This window comes from Protopterus annectens, chromosome 4.part0 (genome assembly GCF_019279795.1).
Source record: "Protopterus annectens isolate FY-2018-M chromosome 4.part0, PAN1.0, whole genome shotgun sequence".
Taxonomy (NCBI): Eukaryota; Metazoa; Chordata; order Ceratodontiformes; family Protopteridae; genus Protopterus; species Protopterus annectens.
Window position 1 is genome coordinate 683,600,212 of NC_056733.1, and position 17,871 is coordinate 683,618,082.

At 42.8% G+C, this 17,871-nt stretch overlaps 1 protein-coding gene across 1 annotated transcript in view; it reads left to right on the plus strand.

Moving 5' to 3' along the window:
• P2RX7 (purinergic receptor P2X 7) overlaps positions 1-17,871 on the plus strand; it is a 414,468-nt gene that overhangs the window by 70,898 nt on the left and 325,699 nt on the right. Inside the window, exon 2 of the mRNA XM_044068649.1 lies at positions 3,221-3,368. Coding sequence (XP_043924584.1) covers positions 3,221-3,368 — 148 coding nt within the window. The remainder of the gene's footprint in view (positions 1-3,220; positions 3,369-17,871) is intronic.

Sequence of the window (17,871 nt, forward strand, 5' to 3'; positions counted from 1 at the left end):
CTAAACCTACTACCCTAGAACACCAAAAAGGAAAAAAACTAAGGGTAATGCTGCTCAATGCCAGAAGTCTCAATCTCAAGATGCACGCACTCGAGGCCCTTCTCAATATGGAGAACATCGATGTCTGTGCTGTGACAGAAACCTGGTTCAAGGCTCCTGAGAGCACCCCAGCACTAACAGGTTTCACCTCATATCATGCTCCGCCCCAAAATCCGGACAACACCAAGAAAGGAGGGGGGGGTGTCCATATTCATAAAGGACACCCACACCTCAAGGTTGGTGGCAACGCACGATGCATCGGAGACCATCCAGGTGCAATTAACCATAGGCAAGACTGCTCTGCAATTTGTAGCATGTTACAGGCCACCCTCTCAAACTCAGGAACCTCACATGGCCTTCCTGAAAACATTGGAGGGATAAATGTATCTCCAAACACCATCATACTAGGTGACTTCAACTACCCTAATATAGACTGGGAACACTACTCAAGCCCGAACACTCTAACCCAAAGATTCCTGGAGTTCATAAACTCAAATGCCATGGAACAACTAGTCACCATCCCCACAAGAGGTGAAAACATACTTGATCTCATCATCACGAACATGGGATCAAAATGTTCAACACCAGAAGTATACCCCTCACTGGGGAGATCAGATCAAAAACTAATCTCGGTGGAGGTCCTCAACCCGCCCCACCTGAAACAAAAAGACCACAGTGAAAAACTTCTCAAAAGCCGATTTCACACTTCTAAAAACTAGTGTGGTCTCCTTTAAGGCCCCTGAGCCAGTGGTAAACATTACTCAAACCGCTGAATCACTTACAAATGCCTTCTACCAGCACCTACAGGACTGCATGGATCAGGCAATCCCAAACAAAACTAAGACTCTCTGTACCAAAGGCAAGCGTCCAGTCTGGTGGACCCCAGCCATAAACAAGCTCTACAACAAAAGGAGGAAGCTACTACAAGATAGAGCAAAATCCTTGAAAGGTAAGACACCTTTGATCATTATAAGTAAAAACTAAGAGCTCTCATAAAATCATCCAAGGCAAATTTTGAGAGAAAAATCGCCAAGGACTCTAAAGACAATCATAAGGCCTTCGTTAGCTATGTTAGAAACCTAGGAGGAAACTCCCAGATATGCTCAGAATTAGTTCAAAATTATGTGAAAATTACTGAACCTACACACATTGCTAACATACTGGCTGACAGGTTCAGTGCAAACTTCTCCCCTCCCCAAAAGGAGAGATATCTATTCCAGAGGATTGTAGCCCCCAAACATCTCCAACGCCCAGGTGAGAACTGCCCTCACTAAGGCAAAAACACAGCATCCATGGGACCGGATGGTGTCCCCGGCTGTGTGCTTCATGAACTCAATGAGGAATTAAACCCACAGTTAGGACAGCTGTTTAATCTCAGCCTCACCTCAGGATACCTATCCAAGGAGTGGCGACGCACTGTGGTCCCACTTCATAAGGGCGGTGCCTCCACAGACCCTGGAAATTACCGCCCATTAGCTTGACAAGCCTTATCTGCAAAGCCATGGAGAGGATCATAATGGAACTCATAAATAAAGACATAGGGAACTTGCAGACTTTGGATCCAACCCAGTTTGGCTTTGTCAAAGGCAGATCCTGCCTCTTAAACTTGGTTGACTTTTCGAGACAGTCACCAAGGCCATTGATGAGGGAAAGGCAGTCCATACAGCCTACCTCGACCTGGCAAAGGCCTTCGACACAATACCCCACTCAGGTATCATCGAAAAACTCATCAGCTTGAATGTAAACCCATACATCACAAGATGGGTTGCAAACTGGCTAAGCGACAGAACCCACAGGGTCAGAGTTGCTGGAGCCATGTCAGACTCAAAGCCTGTCACAAGTGGTGTCCCACAGGGCTCAGTCCTGGGTCCACTCTTGTTCGGCATCTACTTTTCTGAAGTACAAGCAAACACAGGAGGGTTATGGCTGACAAAGTTTGCAGATGACTGCAAACTGGGCCATAGTCGAAAACACATCTGACACAGATATCCTCCAGAAGGGCCTCACAGAAACGGATAACTGGTGCCAGAGCCATGGCCTGAAGTTAAACGCCAAAAATGCATAGTCATACCCTTCGGGAAAAACAAGGTTACCCCTAGCTACCATATAGGTGACAATCCACTGAGCACAGAAAAGTCATCAGGGATCTGGGGACCCAAGTTGACAGTAGTCTTCGCTTGACACTCATGTTGCTAAAGTAGTTAGGAAAACCTTCTATATCGCCCACCTGATCATGAAGGGATTCACATCTAGATCAAGGGAGGTCATCGTCCCCTGTACTCATCACTCATTAGACCTATGATTGAGTACAATGCCCGCTCGAATGTATCTGACCAGACACCTGATGCAGCTTGAAAGGCCCCAAAAGTTCCTCACCAAAAGGATAAAGGGTCTCAAAAATATGTCTTATGCTGCCCGACTGAAAGAACTCCAGCTTTATTCAGTCTCATACCGCTTGCTCAGAGGTGACCTGTGCCTGACATATAAGGCCATGTCAAACCCAGATTTGATGAATATGCTTCACCTCAAAAAAATCTAGATCCCTCAGAACCACAAGGGCGGGAGACTTAAACCTTGACACGGTTATAAATAGAACGTGCTGGAGGGACAGATTCATCACCCAGAGACTCCTATGCTGTGGAACAAAATCCCGGTACATGTGAGGCAGAGCACCTCGCTGGCCTTGTTCAAGAGAAATCTTGACCAATGGATGGGAGATCGCAGATATACCCCAGGGATTACTTCAGTGTCACTGCTTGACAGAGGCACAGAAAAATGATAGGCATAGTTTTTATTCAAACTAAAGGGGTGGCGAAAGCCACATAACTATGGGCTAGGCTTATAAATGCCCTTGGGCAGATAGCCTAGTATGAACCTATGAACCTATGAACCTATGAACCACATTGAATTGAAGGTGAAAATCCAGAGACTGGCTCTTTAAATGTTGCTACAGTTCACTGATATGCTATCAATTTTAAATTTAGCAGTACTCTCAGTAGAAGATCTAATCATAGTTAGGAGCAGTGATTTATTCAGGGAATAAACAATCTCTATTAAGAAGAATAAAAGTAAACATCAGTGTTTTACAATCAGATCATCTCTGATTGTTACTCTTTTATTTTTTTTTTAAGTGTTGTCATTTATAATTCATTTTGTAACCTTGTTTTTTTTTCCTGTTTAGTGGTATGCTGTTGTGGGACAAATGTTACCAGGATACTGATTCTGTCTTAAGCTCAGTCACAACCAAAGTCAAAGGTGTGGCAAAAACAGAAGTTGATGGCTTGAATGGACGGATATGGGATGTAGCTGACTATAGTGCACCTGTACAGGTAAGGCAACTAATTTGTTTTATTATAACTTATTCAATACGTATTTTAGCAACTTTATATAAATTATAATAACTAAGGGTATGTTAATAACCATGCCGTTATCTACTTGTATAGTAGCTAGCTGTCAGTTTTAAAGCTGAGATTAAAAGAACATTGATGTTACAGCTGGAAACATAATAGCCATGCTAGTTAAAAATGTGAACCAAGAAATGACAGTGTAATTTTAAGAATGAAGTGAATGCTACTTAACTGTTGATTTCAAAAGTTGTCTTGATATATTTTCATGCTTTAGTTTTGTTCTGTAGGTGGGTCTGTCAGTTTTAGGCTTGTTAACTGCATTTCACAAATCTGAATTTTGTCATTCATTGTTTTGGTACTACAGAAGCAGCACTATGTAACAAACTGCACACTACATTACATTACTGAGCAGCATTAGCCATAGATGATGCCATTCTGTAAATACCTTATCACTCTGTCAATGTTTAGTTAATTAAATGGGCAATGAATGTGAAAGAGGCAACAGTCAGAAAGGCATACCTACCTGAGTGCTGGGAATCTTGCAAAATGCTTATTTAAACATGTAGAAATGTAATTATGACAGCATCCATTAAATATTTCTGTAACACATGTATTTTAGTTCATTGACATTAAAGTGTCTACAATTACTTTAACTGACACATTGATTTCAGCTGTGATATTTGGTGAAATAAGTTCACTGACTCATAGTACAGTTTTTATTATAATTTATAACACATATGTAACAGAAAGTATTATGGGGCTGCACCTCCATACCCTATCGCATTACATATCACTAACTTCATGTATGTTAAAAATGCTTCTAACTTCACCTTCCTGTCAGTAGCAGCATATCCTGCTTCAAAATTCTGTGACATATTTGCTATAGAAATATTATAGAATTAATGAATAATTAGAATTGTATTGCATCATAAGCTTCTCTTGTGTGTAGGTGAGGTATTTTTTATCTTTTTTTATAGAATTTTTCAAGGTTAAAAAGGAATAATAATTACATTCATCTTCATGGTCTAATATGACAAAACTATCATCCGTGCTTACAGTCATTGCAGTTTGACTTTGTCCTAGTTACACCACTTTTCTCTCTCTAATCCATACCTTATTGCAGCTTTGTAGGCTTTCAGTAATTTAACCCCCCTACACACACACACACACACACACACACATACACACACACATTTAGTTTTAAGTCACTTATTATCCTTCTTAATGGCTGTATTTGTATTATCCTTATATTCAGCTTGTTTATTTGAATAATATTTCTTGTATAATATCTGTTTTTACAATGTATATTTACATTTGAACTATTTCTCCTGGGCTGTGTCTGCAAATGGTCATTTTTGATCAGTTCACTGTCCCATTAAACATACATAAATAATTTATATTCTTAATATCCTTCCAATTCTTTGCTATCAGGCTTTGTTAGTATTTGTAGTGTTAGGATCTGCTGTCTTATTGTGCCCTTCACTGATCTTTGCCCTGAATACAGCCAAAACAGTTTCCATCCATTCTCAAAGTCTTTCTTTCAAGTTTTACCCCATTCTTCAATAGTTTCTTTTCAAATTTCCTTCACTAATGTACATTCCCAGAACATGTGAATGGCATCTGTGTTCTTTTCTGTGCATCTCCTTCACCTACACTCCTCTTCTCTTTCTTGAGCTTTGCAAATTACTGCAGTCCTGAACCACCTATTTACAATTCTTCTATCATAAAAAGTAAAGAAAAACAAATGATGTTAAGTTGTCTATCTCGCCTTCATTCTTGCTGGATGGGTTCGGAGCCGACCTCGGCTCCGACTCGGCCACTCTAAAGCTCGAGAGTTGGTTCCACCGGCTCGAGGCTCCCCTTATATCCCACAATGCTAGGCGAGAGTTACCTCAGATCTCGTTTGCCGCTAAGCTATCGAGGTTGGTTTTCTACCGGTTCTTGGTAAGTGACTTTTTCTTGTGTAATTTAGTCTATCAAAACCCCTTTAATTTTAATATTTTTACTTATTTCCCTTAGTTTAGAGAAATTTTTATCCCCTTCTCAAAATTCCGTTTTTCCCTCAAGAACTTTAGGTTCTTCCCTTGGGCCTACAGGCCTTTTCTCTTCCCTAGTGGAGTGTGTGTATTATTTTAAAATCCTAGTTAGTGGTTTTTATTATAATTTAAACTTGACAGGGTGTAATTAGTGTGTTTGTGTGTGTGTTTGTTTACACCTGTTAAAAAAATGTCTAAGGAAGCAAAGGTCTCCGGATTCAAGAAGTGTGATGCGTGCTGTCAGAAAATGTCTCTGACAGACGCTCACACTTCTTGTGTCTACTGTCTCGGGTTTTGCACCTGCAGGACTCCTGTGCTGTGTGCCATGGCTTCAGCCCCAGGGTCCTGCAGGAAAGAAAAAATAAATTGATATTAAGAGGCTTACTCAAGCCAGAGGATTCCCTATCTGTTTCAACAGGGAAGCCCTCTAAGGCATCTAGGTCTTCGGCTCCGACAACTGAGCCGAGACCTAAGGTTTCTCAACCTCTGCCTTCATCGACTCCGACTGGAGCCGATAAGTCTCAGTCCACAGTTTCTGTGGCTCCTCGCCGCCGGAGCCGAGGTAGTAGAAGTTCCCGTGTCGGCTCCGACCAGACCTTCGGAGCCGACAACTAGGAATAGGTCCAGGTCACCATCTCTTGGCTCCGTTCATTCGGCTCCAGGATCTCCCCTGCTGTCTGAACGGAGCCAAAGATCTCACTCCTCTAGGTCATCGAGGCTGTCGGATCATGACCTTCAGAGGGTAGTAAGTCCGAGGCACTGGCCAAGATGCTTCAGAGCCCGACTCATCAGTCGATGCCTGCCCCGGTCCATCAACATATTCCTCCTTCGACTCTCTTGAGCTCGGAGCCGGGTCGCCGGAACCGAGACTGTGATAGCGCGGAGCCGATACAATTGTCTTCGGCTCCGCCGGCTCCGCTTTCTTCCTTGGAAGAATCTTGGCGCCGGACTTCTCGTCGGCTCGAGGGGTGAGTGGCATCGACCCTTGTCCGACCCCCTCTCCCTCTCGGTGCTTGGCGCTGGTGAGTTCGGCTCGACATCGGCCTCGGAGCCATCACTGTCGGTGCCGAGGGGTTCTTAGCTTCGAGCGGGGACCTCTGGCTCTGCCTGACAGGGGTGCATTCGAGGTCATGCGGAGTGTGTTAGAGCCTGGCTCTACCCACAGTCGGCTCCGTCCCCCTCCCTCTACAGTGCCTCAGGTTAAGTCGACTCACTCCCTCATCCCGGACCGCAGAGAGCCAGCTCCTCAGGAACCCCTGTGGGATTTCATCCTCTTCCGAGGCCTCTCCTGATTTGGCAGAAGAGCCCCTCGGAAGAGGAAGTGTAAGAGGAAACACATTGACTCACCTGAGTCCATCACGCAGACACAGGTTTGGATGATTCTGAGGGTTCCCCGTTCCCCTTCTGAAGATGTCTCATTTGCAGACATTCTGGAGATCCTGAAACAGAGGGAAATTGGCCAGCCCTCAACCCTTCGGAGGACTAATCTGTGTATCTTGAGGCGTTTGGCTCGCCCTTCCACCTCCTGGGTGTCTCCCCTTGACCCCTCATGCAGGTGGTTGCTAAGAAGGCATGGACGGCTCCTGATTCAGTGGACCCCACTCCCAGGAGACCCTCCAAGTTCATAACGGCACCAGCAGACAAACAGTTCTTAACAAAAGGAGTTTCTGTGGATGCTATGGTGGTAGCTGCTGCCACTAAGAAGGAGCTAGCTGATCCTTCAGTACCTGTCCATCCACCTAACAAGGAATCTAGGTCCATGGACAGGTACGGAAGCGGATGTTCTCGTCAGCGACATTTACGATGTGTACGCTGAACTTCCTGTTACATATTACTCGACGTCAAAGGGACTTGAACAAGGAAGCGAGTGAAATGTTAAAGGTCCCTACAGCTGCGGGTTTCCAAGATAAGATGAACACGCAGCTGGCTACCCTTAACTCCATAACCAACTCCTCCATGCGCCTTCTTTCTTACGCGGCTGATGGAGCGAGCAGAGCCGCAGGGACAGGTGTGGCCTCACGTAGGCATGCCTGGATGCGGCTATGCAATTTTGCGGACCCCTTCAAGACGTCTTTCACTAACTCCCCATTTGATGGATCATCCCTCTTTGGTCCTCAAGTGAAAGAAACCTTGACTAGGTGCGAAACTGTTGGCAAGACCCTTTCTGCCGTCGGAGTCCGTTTTTCTACTCCTTCTAGGCCTTACCCCAAAGGCCAGAAAGGTGGAAAGATGTGGTTCCGTAAACAATCTCAAGGGACTTCGCCTGACGCACAGAGTCGTTTCCCTGCCAGAGGCAGAGGCGGGAATAACAATGGTAGACGTCGCCCTAGGGGCAGGGGGGGTCCGCAGAACCAGGGCAATCGGGAAGCCTTCCCTGACAAGCCCTTTCAGCATCCCTGAGGTGTTGCCCGACTGCCCATCTTCGGAGGCAGTCGGGGGAAGATTGTCACTGTACCCAGAAGCCTGGCTATCCCTGACTCAAGACAAATGGGTACAGTCCATCATTTCCGAAGGCTATTCTATCCCCTTTCTTCGCATTCCAAATCAGTCAAAAAAATCCCTTCCAGATGTTCCACCCGCTCAAAGGGATCTAGCGGTTTTGGAGATTTCAAAACTGCTTGCAAAAAGAGCAATTCAGCCAGTTCCAGCAGACCAGCAAGGATCCGGAATCTACCTGATTCCCAATACTTTAACTTTACTATAACTACCTCTTCTCTGACTCTACTTCTCCACTAGGCATTCTTCCCTTCCTCTCACACTGTCTACTAACTTGCTTCATTGCCTATTACTGTCCTAACTTAATACTTTTAATAATATAACTCCCTTTTATTTATTTTATTCTTTTCCTCTTATTCTTTACACTCTTTTTCTTTACCTACTCTCCCTGTATCCATACCTTCATGTATCTCTGTCTTTCTGTATAAAATTTTAACATCTTTTCCCTAGTCTGTAACTGTGACAGGAAGTAATTAATTCATGCACCTTTAATCTTAAGACATATAGCTTCTTATTTTCTTGTAAATATGTATGATAGAAATTAATACTTGTAGTAACAATCTTAAATTGTTCAATTTGTTATTAATGTTTCATTAACATGCATACTAATATTTTTTTTGTCTCTATGTACTAATTTTTGTGGAGCTTTTCTCCCCGGGCCTCTACTGAAAATGGAATTTTCTCCAGCTAGACTAGCCCGGTTAACAAATGTAAAATAAAAAATAAATAAAAATAAAATACTCAAGGTTCTTTTTAGTTCCAAAGAAAACAGGGGACTGGAGACCAATTTTGGATCTCAGTGTCTTGAACAGATCAGTCAAGAAAACAAGATTTCGGATGGTCACGCTGCAATCCATCCTTCCCCTTTTGGGCAAAGGAAACTGGATGTGCTCTATAGACCTTCAGGATGCGTACTATCACATAAAAATGAACAGACGCTCCAGAAGATTCCTCCGCTTCAGGCTGGGAACCAGTCATTTTCAGTTCAGGGCCCTGCCCTTTGGTCTCACCACTGCCCCCCGGGTGTTTACCAAATGCATGGCAGTGGTAGCTTCTCACCTGAGACGACAAGGATTCCAGGTGTTTCCATATTTGGACGACTGGCTCCTCACAGCTCCCACCAAGCATCTCCTTCTGATGGCCAGGGATTACACTTTTCGCGTTTGTCAAAAGCTGGGTATTTCAATAAATTGCGAAAAGTCTGTTTTGTCGCCTTCTCGCACTATTACCTACATAGGCGCAAATCTAGATACAGTAAACATGTCTGTAGACTAACACATCAGAGAATAACAGACATTCACAAACTGGTATCACTCCTTTTCAACAACAACAGAATCAAAGCCAGGTTAGTTCTGAAAGTGTTGGGAATTATGGCAGCGGCCATACCTCTGCTTCCATTAGCCAGATTCCACATGGATCCTTCAATGGATGCTCTTTACTCAATGGTCATACCAGCAACTTCCAATGTCTCACACCATTATGATCACGCAAGCGTGCAAAAATCATCTCATGTGGTGGATGTCTTCCCCTCAGCTCTTGTTGGGAAGACCCTTTGTTCCACCTCCTCCGGTTGCTACTCTGACAACGGATGCCTCCCTGATCGGGTGCGGGGCATTATCAGGGCAGGACGGTCCAGGGCACATGGCAACCAAACGAATGCCACTTGCACATAAATGTTCTGGAGATGAGAGCAGTGCTTTTAGCGTTGCAAGCCCTTCAAGACTCTCTTCCCTTGGGAACGATTGCAATCCAAACAGACAATATGTCTGTAGTGTGGTACATCAACAAACAAGGCGGAACCAGGTCATACCCCTGTGTCGACAAGCACTCAGACTGTGGCAATGGGCGATTTCTTCTCAGCGGTTTCTGATAGCAACGCACATCCCCGGAAAGTCCAATCAAATTGCGGACAAGTTGAGCAGAGCTATACACAAGCCTCACGAGTGGTCTCTGAAAGACTCTGTAGTGAGAGAAATTTTTCTCAAGTGGGGTCAGCCTTGCTGCGATCTTTTTGCTACTCCCCAAAACAGCAAGTGCAGAGAATATTTCACTCTATTCCCTTTACCAGGCCAACCCAGCAGAGACGCTCTAGTCCAAGTTTGGCCCCGGGACTTCTGTACGCATTTCCTCCCTTCCCACTAATCTCTCAAGTGATACAGAAAGCTATCGCTCAGAAGGCCTCATTGATCCTCATTGCTCCTTACTGGCCTCGACAAGTGTGGTTCCCCTTTCTACATCGCTTTCTTTTGAGCGACCGTGGAATCTGGACCTAGTTCCAGATCTTTTGATCCATCAGTCGGGTCAGTTTCATCGCTCCTCCCTCTCTGAACCTCACTGCTTGGTTCCTCCAGTTCCAACCTTAGCCAGGCTTCCTCAATTATCTCATTCTGTTAGAGATATTTTGATAGCTTCCCATAAATCTTCCACTGGAAGATTTATTTGAGTAAGTGGAAACGCTTCACATATTGGGCTCAAGGAAAGGACATAGATCCTTTCACTGCTTCCATCCAATTAGTCCTTGATTTTCTAGCTGAACTCTTCCATGCAGGTTCATCTCCTCTACACTTAAAGTTCAATTGGCAGCTATTTCTAACTTTCATGTGGGTATTTCTGAATCTGCCTTAATGTCCCACAAGCTTTGCAAAGCCTTTTTGAAAGGAGTTTTTCTTCTCAGACCTCCTATAAGAAATCCTCCTTCTCCTTGGGACCTAAATTTAGTTCTTGCTTCTTTGATTCTCCCCTTTCGAACCTGCAGTCTCCTGTTCTTTAAAATTATTATCATGGAAGACTCTTTTTCTGGTAGCTATTACATCAGCTAGAAGAGTTTCAGAGCTTCAAGCACTCAGCTGTCGTCCTCCTTATCTTTTGTTTCATAAGGACATAGTATCTTTACGAACTAACCCGTCCTTTTTGCCTAAGGTGGTCTCGACGTCAAATCTAAATCAAAGCATTGATCTACCTGTCTTTTTCCAGAATACTCCAATAGGTCTGAACAAAAATTACACTGCCTGGATGTTCACCGTCAATTGAGGTACTACTTGGATAGAACAAAACAGTTCAGAAAATCTGATCAGCTGTTTGTCTCCTATGCGGAAAGCAGAAAGGGACTTTCAGTTTCAAAGGTATCATTATCCAGATGGCTAACATCTTTGATTTCCCTTGTATATGAAATTAGACATCAAAAGCTGCCTGATAAACCTAAGGTCCATTCCACCAGAGCTTTGGCTACTTCTTTAGCCTTCCAAGACAGACTGCCTATTGACACCATTTGTGCAGCGGCTACTTGGGCTACTCCTCACACTTTCATTTCTCATTATAAGTTGGATTTAGCTTCTAGGCATAGAGCTAACTTTGGTTCCACTGTTCTCAGGAGTCTGTTCCGTTAGGCCACCCGGGACAAGGTGCTAGGGACGCGGTCCCATCCAGCAAGAATGAAGGCGAGATAGACAACTTAACATATAGAAGTTATGTTCTTACCATAACGCTCCATGTTAGTTGTCTTCTTCTCGCTTCTTCTTGGCCCCACCCTCCTTCCCCTGGCCTGGACAGACCTAGAGGAGTTGTGATTGTGACCTCTCTTTCTACCACCTCTTTCTTAGACATATGCTATTATGCATATTTCCTGGTTCAGGATGTAGGTCACCCTTCTTTCTTCCTGTTGTTAGAGGTGGACTCTGTTTACAGTTATACTGTTACTATTATAAGCTGGGGTTAGCTTACAAACGAGATCTGAGGTAACTCTCGCCTAGCATTGTGGGATATAAGGGGAGCCTCGAGCCGGTGGAACCAACTCTCGAGCTTTAGAGTGGCCGAGTCGGAGCCGAGGTCGGCTCCGAACCCATCCAGCAAGAAGAAGGCGAGAAGAAGACAACTAACATGGAACGTTATGGTAAGAACATAACTTCTATTTTTCTTAGAAGCATGTCAAAGGGTCAATAACATTCTTGTTAATGCTGCACACACAAACAATTGCTGAGTGACTGCTTTGCACCCCAAACATGCAACTGCCTGAAATCTGATAAGACTAAACTGATCAAAAATTCTGTAGATATGACCTTTTGCAGAGCATCAGTATCCAGGTAATGTGTACAGCATGTACAGCATGATGTCATATGCAGAAAAATCCATCAGGACTTGATGAGGAAAGATGTGCATTTTAGTGACGTATTGCACATGTAGGACTTCAGTGCAGTAATTGTGAGCAAGACATGTAGTGTGAGGTACATAAGTAGTAATCGTTATTGGCCTTTGAGAAGGAATAGTGTGTGACAATGCTTGTGGATAACAGTTTGTAACTGTGCACAACTGTATATTGAAATGCAGTCACTGAAGTATAAGTGAGGCTCCCTTATTATCAGGTCCCTATATTTTGTTGTCATTGGCCATCCATGATCCATTGTCTCAAAAATTCAACAGTTTGATTTTGTTTCCTTTATGGGTCTTGGGCCAGCTGCATCAATGTGACAGATAAATGGCCAAGAAGAACTGATCCAGGCCTTGATCTAGTTCACTGGTTCTGGGTGCAGGGCAGATAATTCTGTGCATGTGTACTCACTTTCCAGAGCAGGATGGGTTATATCAGTTGTAAACGTTTAGGGGAAAAGCAACACACATATTTGGGGAGGATGTACTGATATATTCGAGGAAGGGCTGGATATGTTTTCTTCTGACCTTATCTTTGTTATAATATAAACTATAGAGTCATGCAGATCAGTAAAACCCTACATCTGTCTGGGAAAGTCATTGTATCACCATTAACACATGTGCTATCTCAATTAAGCATTCTCATTCTATCAATACAAATGTAACCTATAAACACAAATATTAATGCACAGGATCTCTTCCCATCCCCAACTTTGACCTTTAATCAAAGATCCCATGTCTCAAGATGAGGATTCACTGTACTCTTGGTCACCCAAGTACTGGTGCCAGGTAATGATTTGTTCAAAAATATATGCCTGGTATTGGCCTCAATAACTTTTTCTTCTGAGTCATTTAGACTGATAAGCATTCCAAGCACATCTTCCAACAATGAGCTTACAGAACTCTTTCAACATCTAGTTACAACTTTTCTTTTTGCCACCAACACAATTACAAGCAACGGCCTAAGTGGGTGAACCAACCCATGGAAAATAAAAAAAAAAAAAACTTGCTGCATCATTTTAATTTGAATGTGCATCAGGACTTTCAAAAATGTTTGCAAATCTTGCTTAAAAGTCTGTAACTTCATACAAAATCAGAACATGTGCTTCCAGCACCCAATTTCTGTGACACTACTCCAACATATTGTATTAACGTTGTGAAATATCCAAACTAGTCTTGCTAGAGGATAAGGATAATGGAGACATCGCCAAACATACATGCAGAATATTCTAGACTTTAAGTATATCTTGGCAAAGTACAAACCTGAGTCCATTGCAAATATGATATATCATCTAATAAGAGTTCTTGCCAGCATTGCACTATTGGCCATTTGATTTCCTGAAAATTATTTGTAAATAGTACAAATTAATGTAGTACCTACCATTTCTTCTTACTTTATGTGGATCAACCATTCCACTAATGGGGGGCAAATTGTGATCACGTTTTTTGGCTTATCTTGTGGCTTTAGTTTCAGCCATAAGCACCCTATAATAAAAACTCACTTTTGATGGTAAACAGTATGCATCTTAAGCTTATTCATAAGAAAGTGTTTGTCTAAATAGTTTTTCCTAATAGTGAACCTCAGTATGACAATTATACCACCTGTACACTGTGCAGTATTCCTACCTTGTGACATACCCTAAATCTTTAGACCATCTCCTAAAACATTTTTCCTTAAATTATTCTTTAGGTGGCTTAAAATATACTTTCTTACACACTTTGCTTTTGCCTATAGGGATCTTTCTTGCCACTAACACACAATATTAGCTTCCCTTTTACCCTCATCTTGCTGTATAATGAATTAATTCCATCTTGAATTATATGTAAGAACATATAGCAAAAATATAACAATAATGCACATACCTTTACATAATTTGAAAAATAGGTGCTCCTGTCCCACCTTTCCCTTTTGATGAAATTATTTTTCCACAAACTACTCTTAAACTAGACCTCTTTCCTATAAGATTTGAAGACCTAATTCTTAGTTTGGCCAAAAGGCCACCAAGAGGAGACACTGATAAGACCTTGACCACATTCAGAAACAACAGAAACATGAATACATGCAGGGTCTGCACTCTTTAGTCCAGCTCTAAAGCAAAGTCTTCCATTTTCTAAAATGTTGTTCTACTAATTTTTGGCAAGTCTGCATATGCTAAAAGCTCTGACTTGTCATTGCCAACACCCTAAATATTTTAACTCATTGTAACCCTATAACTTTAAGAATATATTTCTCAGCACCTGTGAAGGGCTTATAATTTACTGACACTTTTTTTTTTGTATATTAACCTTATACCCTGTGAACTTTCTGTAGCCATTGTTTAGTACTGCTGAGGCCTAGACAGAGATAATATCACATCATCAGCAAATGTATAATGTTCTTCCTCCTACTGAATTCCCCTCAATTGAGAGTACCCGATAAGTACCTAGAACAGCTGTAAGTAAAGGAAAATTACTGTATTTAAAAGAAAAGCATATATTTTTATTTCAGCTGACAATCCATTGAAAAGTTCTATAAACTTCCCCAGAAAGTTCATTCTTTTTAGAAGAGTAAGTAAGCATTTAAACTAATTAACAAAAAGGGGGTCCCCCATTCTTTCCACCTCATAGATATGAATTACAATCTTCAATATATTATCAAATTTCTATTGCACCTCCTCCACACACAAATCCATGCTGATCTAAATTAATCAAACCAAGGAGAAGCTTTGCTGATCTACTAGCCAAATGTGCTGTAAAGATTTTATAATCCTATAGTCATTATTTAATACTAAAATTGATCTGTAGGAGGTCAGCAGGCATGGATCCTTTCCTCCTTTAGTAATAATACTCACCCCTATTTCTCTGTCTCTCTCTCTCTAAGAACCAAGACCTCCAACCCCCTGTTTCACAATACCATTCATCATTTCTCGACATTTAGACCATAGTTTGTCTTTCCTAGTTTACATAGAATCATAGGATCTTAGGAATTTACTAGGCTATTGGCCCTGAAGCCCTTACAAGCCTAGCCAAGACGTTAGCTCATGTTCCAACAAGGCAGCACCCTATGCCACTGTCCAGCAGGGGTGTATTTTCTGTTCCCCATTGAGTTATTCGGGTTGTGCTTAAAAAGTTTAATGAGGTACTCTGCTTTACGTGGAGAGGGAGTCTATTCCACAAATGTGGGAGTGTCTGGGACACAAATCTGTCCTGCCAACAAGCCCTACTGATGTCACAGACCAGGTTGAGGTCACATGTATGCGTTACTCGAGTGGAGCTTGACTTGCAGATATGCAGCAGTCTGATCAGGGCGGGGTGTGAGATTGCTTTGTATGCCAGACAGAGGTCAACTGTGAGGAGTCTGTGGGAGACTGAGTACAGGGACAGGGCTTTTAGCCTATATGTGTAGGGTAGATGTTTGAGGCCCTGGATTCTCCAGGTGAGGAAGGAACCTCTGTGGTCTCTTCAGCTGCTGCATATGTTTTGCGAGGTACATGCCAAAAGGGGCATTGTACTCAATAATGGGTCTTATAAGAGATGAATACAGGGATGTTATGACCATCTTGTCCCTGGATGAGCTATCCTTACTAATGAGGTGGGCCATGTAGAAAGCTTTCCGTACAATGGAGGCAATATGGTGGTCAAAAGTCAGGTTGCTATCAAATCTGGGTGCCCAAATCCCTCACAACTGATTGAGTGCTTAAGACATTGTTATTCATGTGATAATTTGTGGGGACATCACTTGCCCCAAAGGAGATGATGATGGATTTTTTGGTATTCAGCTTGAGACCATGTTTCTGGCACCAGTCATTTGTGTGAGTGAGACCCTCTTGGAGGATGTCCACATCACTAGGGGAATTGATGACAGCACCCAGCTTGCAGTCATATGCAAATCTGGTCAGCCATACCCCACTGGTTTTGGCCTACACCTCAGAAAAGTATATCCCAAATAACAGAGGCCCCAAGACCAAACCCTGTGGTACACCACTTCTTACGGGTCTACTGCTTGAGGTGGTTTCCTCTATTTTAACTACGTGGGTTTTATCAGTGAGTCAGTTTGTTACCCATCTGGTAACATATGGATTGATGCCTAGTTGAGAGAGTTTATCTATTATGCCTGAGTGGGGAGTAGTGTCAAAGGCTTTGGCCAGGTCAAAGCAGGCAGTGTGCACAGTCTTCCCTTCATCAATGGCTTTGGTGACTGCCTCAAAGACGTCAACCAAATTTAGCAGACATAACCTCCCCTTGACGAAGCCAAACTGTGTGGGATCAAGTGTTTGGTGGTTGCCAATGTCCTTATTAATGAGGTCCATGATAATCCATTCCATGGCCTTTCAGATCAGGCTAGTTAGGCTGATGGGTCTATAATTTCCTGGATCAGTGGACGCTCCATCTTTGTGTAAAGGGATGACAGTGGCTGTCCTCCACTTAGCTGGGGTGAAGCCAGTACTCAGGCTTTGGTTGAATAGGGTGCCTAATGGTGCTGCAAGTTCCTGCCTGAGTTCACATAGGATGCAGTCTGGGATGTTATTGGGTCCCATGTAGGCTGCATTTTTTTGTCTTTGAGAGAGCAGTGATGACCAGTTCTCTAGATATAAGGGGAAGGGGGCAGGTACTGGGGATGTCCCGATTTACTGATGAGGGGACTGGCAGGTAAAGTTTTCACTTCATCTGTCAGCCAGCAAGTTTGCTATATCTACAGCATTTGTATATGTGGTGTCCTTGACCATCAGTTCTGAACAAATCTGGGTGCTTCCTTTGAGGTTGCGAACATATGTGAAGAAGGCCTTATGATTATCTCTAGTAATTGTGGCCTATTTGGACTTGAAGTTTGCTTTGGAGGATTTCGCTAGTGCTCTTATTTGCTTGATCAGGCTCAGGAGACATTGCTTCCAATTGGGCACCTGCTCCTTCTTGGTCTTGGACAGCAATTCTTTCCTTTTGTTATACAGTTTATTTATTGCAGATGTCCACCAAACAGGTTTACTCTTCCTTGCGGAGGATGATTTAGTCTTGTTGGGTATTCCTGATTCCATGCATCTATATAAATGCTTGTATAGTGCTTTGGTGTAGTTTTGGCTATTGGTGTCAGTTCCTACAGTGGGGGAGGGGGCTGTGAAGCTGTTTATACCATCCCTCAGGAGGCTGTAATCAGCTTTGGAGAAGTTTTTATTTCTGATCCTAGCTAGAGGAGGGTTGGGGGAGATGGTGACTTCGAAATTGACCACTTTGTGGTCGGATCTTACCAGGGAGGATGATACTATAGGGATGCTGCAGTGGTTACTCATGTTGGTTAATACTAAGTCCAAGATATTATCATCCCTTGTGGGGGTATAGACTAGCTGTTCTGAAAGGTTATTACATGATTTAATGCATGGATTACGTATGTATGGGGTATTTACTGCTTGTGTTCACCTGATGACTACTTTCTTGACATTTTTTCTGTCACTCTAAATTTACTTAAAAGTAATTCTGATGAGTTTATGCACTGCTTGTGTGCATATACTGGGTAGGGGCTGTAAGTATTCACATGGTAATATGTCTCCTACACTAGATTTCTGTTAGACTAACTTTAATCTTAAATGGTCCCTGACAGGATTTTAGTACACTGTTTGTGATTACAGTCTTTGGAGACTTTATCTTTAGGCATAACTGTGAGTTTGCTGATTGTGTGGACTTTAGGTAACGTACCTTCAGATTAACATGCCCAGCAAACCTATACATATCCACTGCATCCTTCTCGCTCACAGCAAGGATACTTATTCTGCTCCTGCTGGTTCCAACTTTGGCAATTCCTGGAAAGAAAACATTACTTACCTCAGAACACTTGTCTA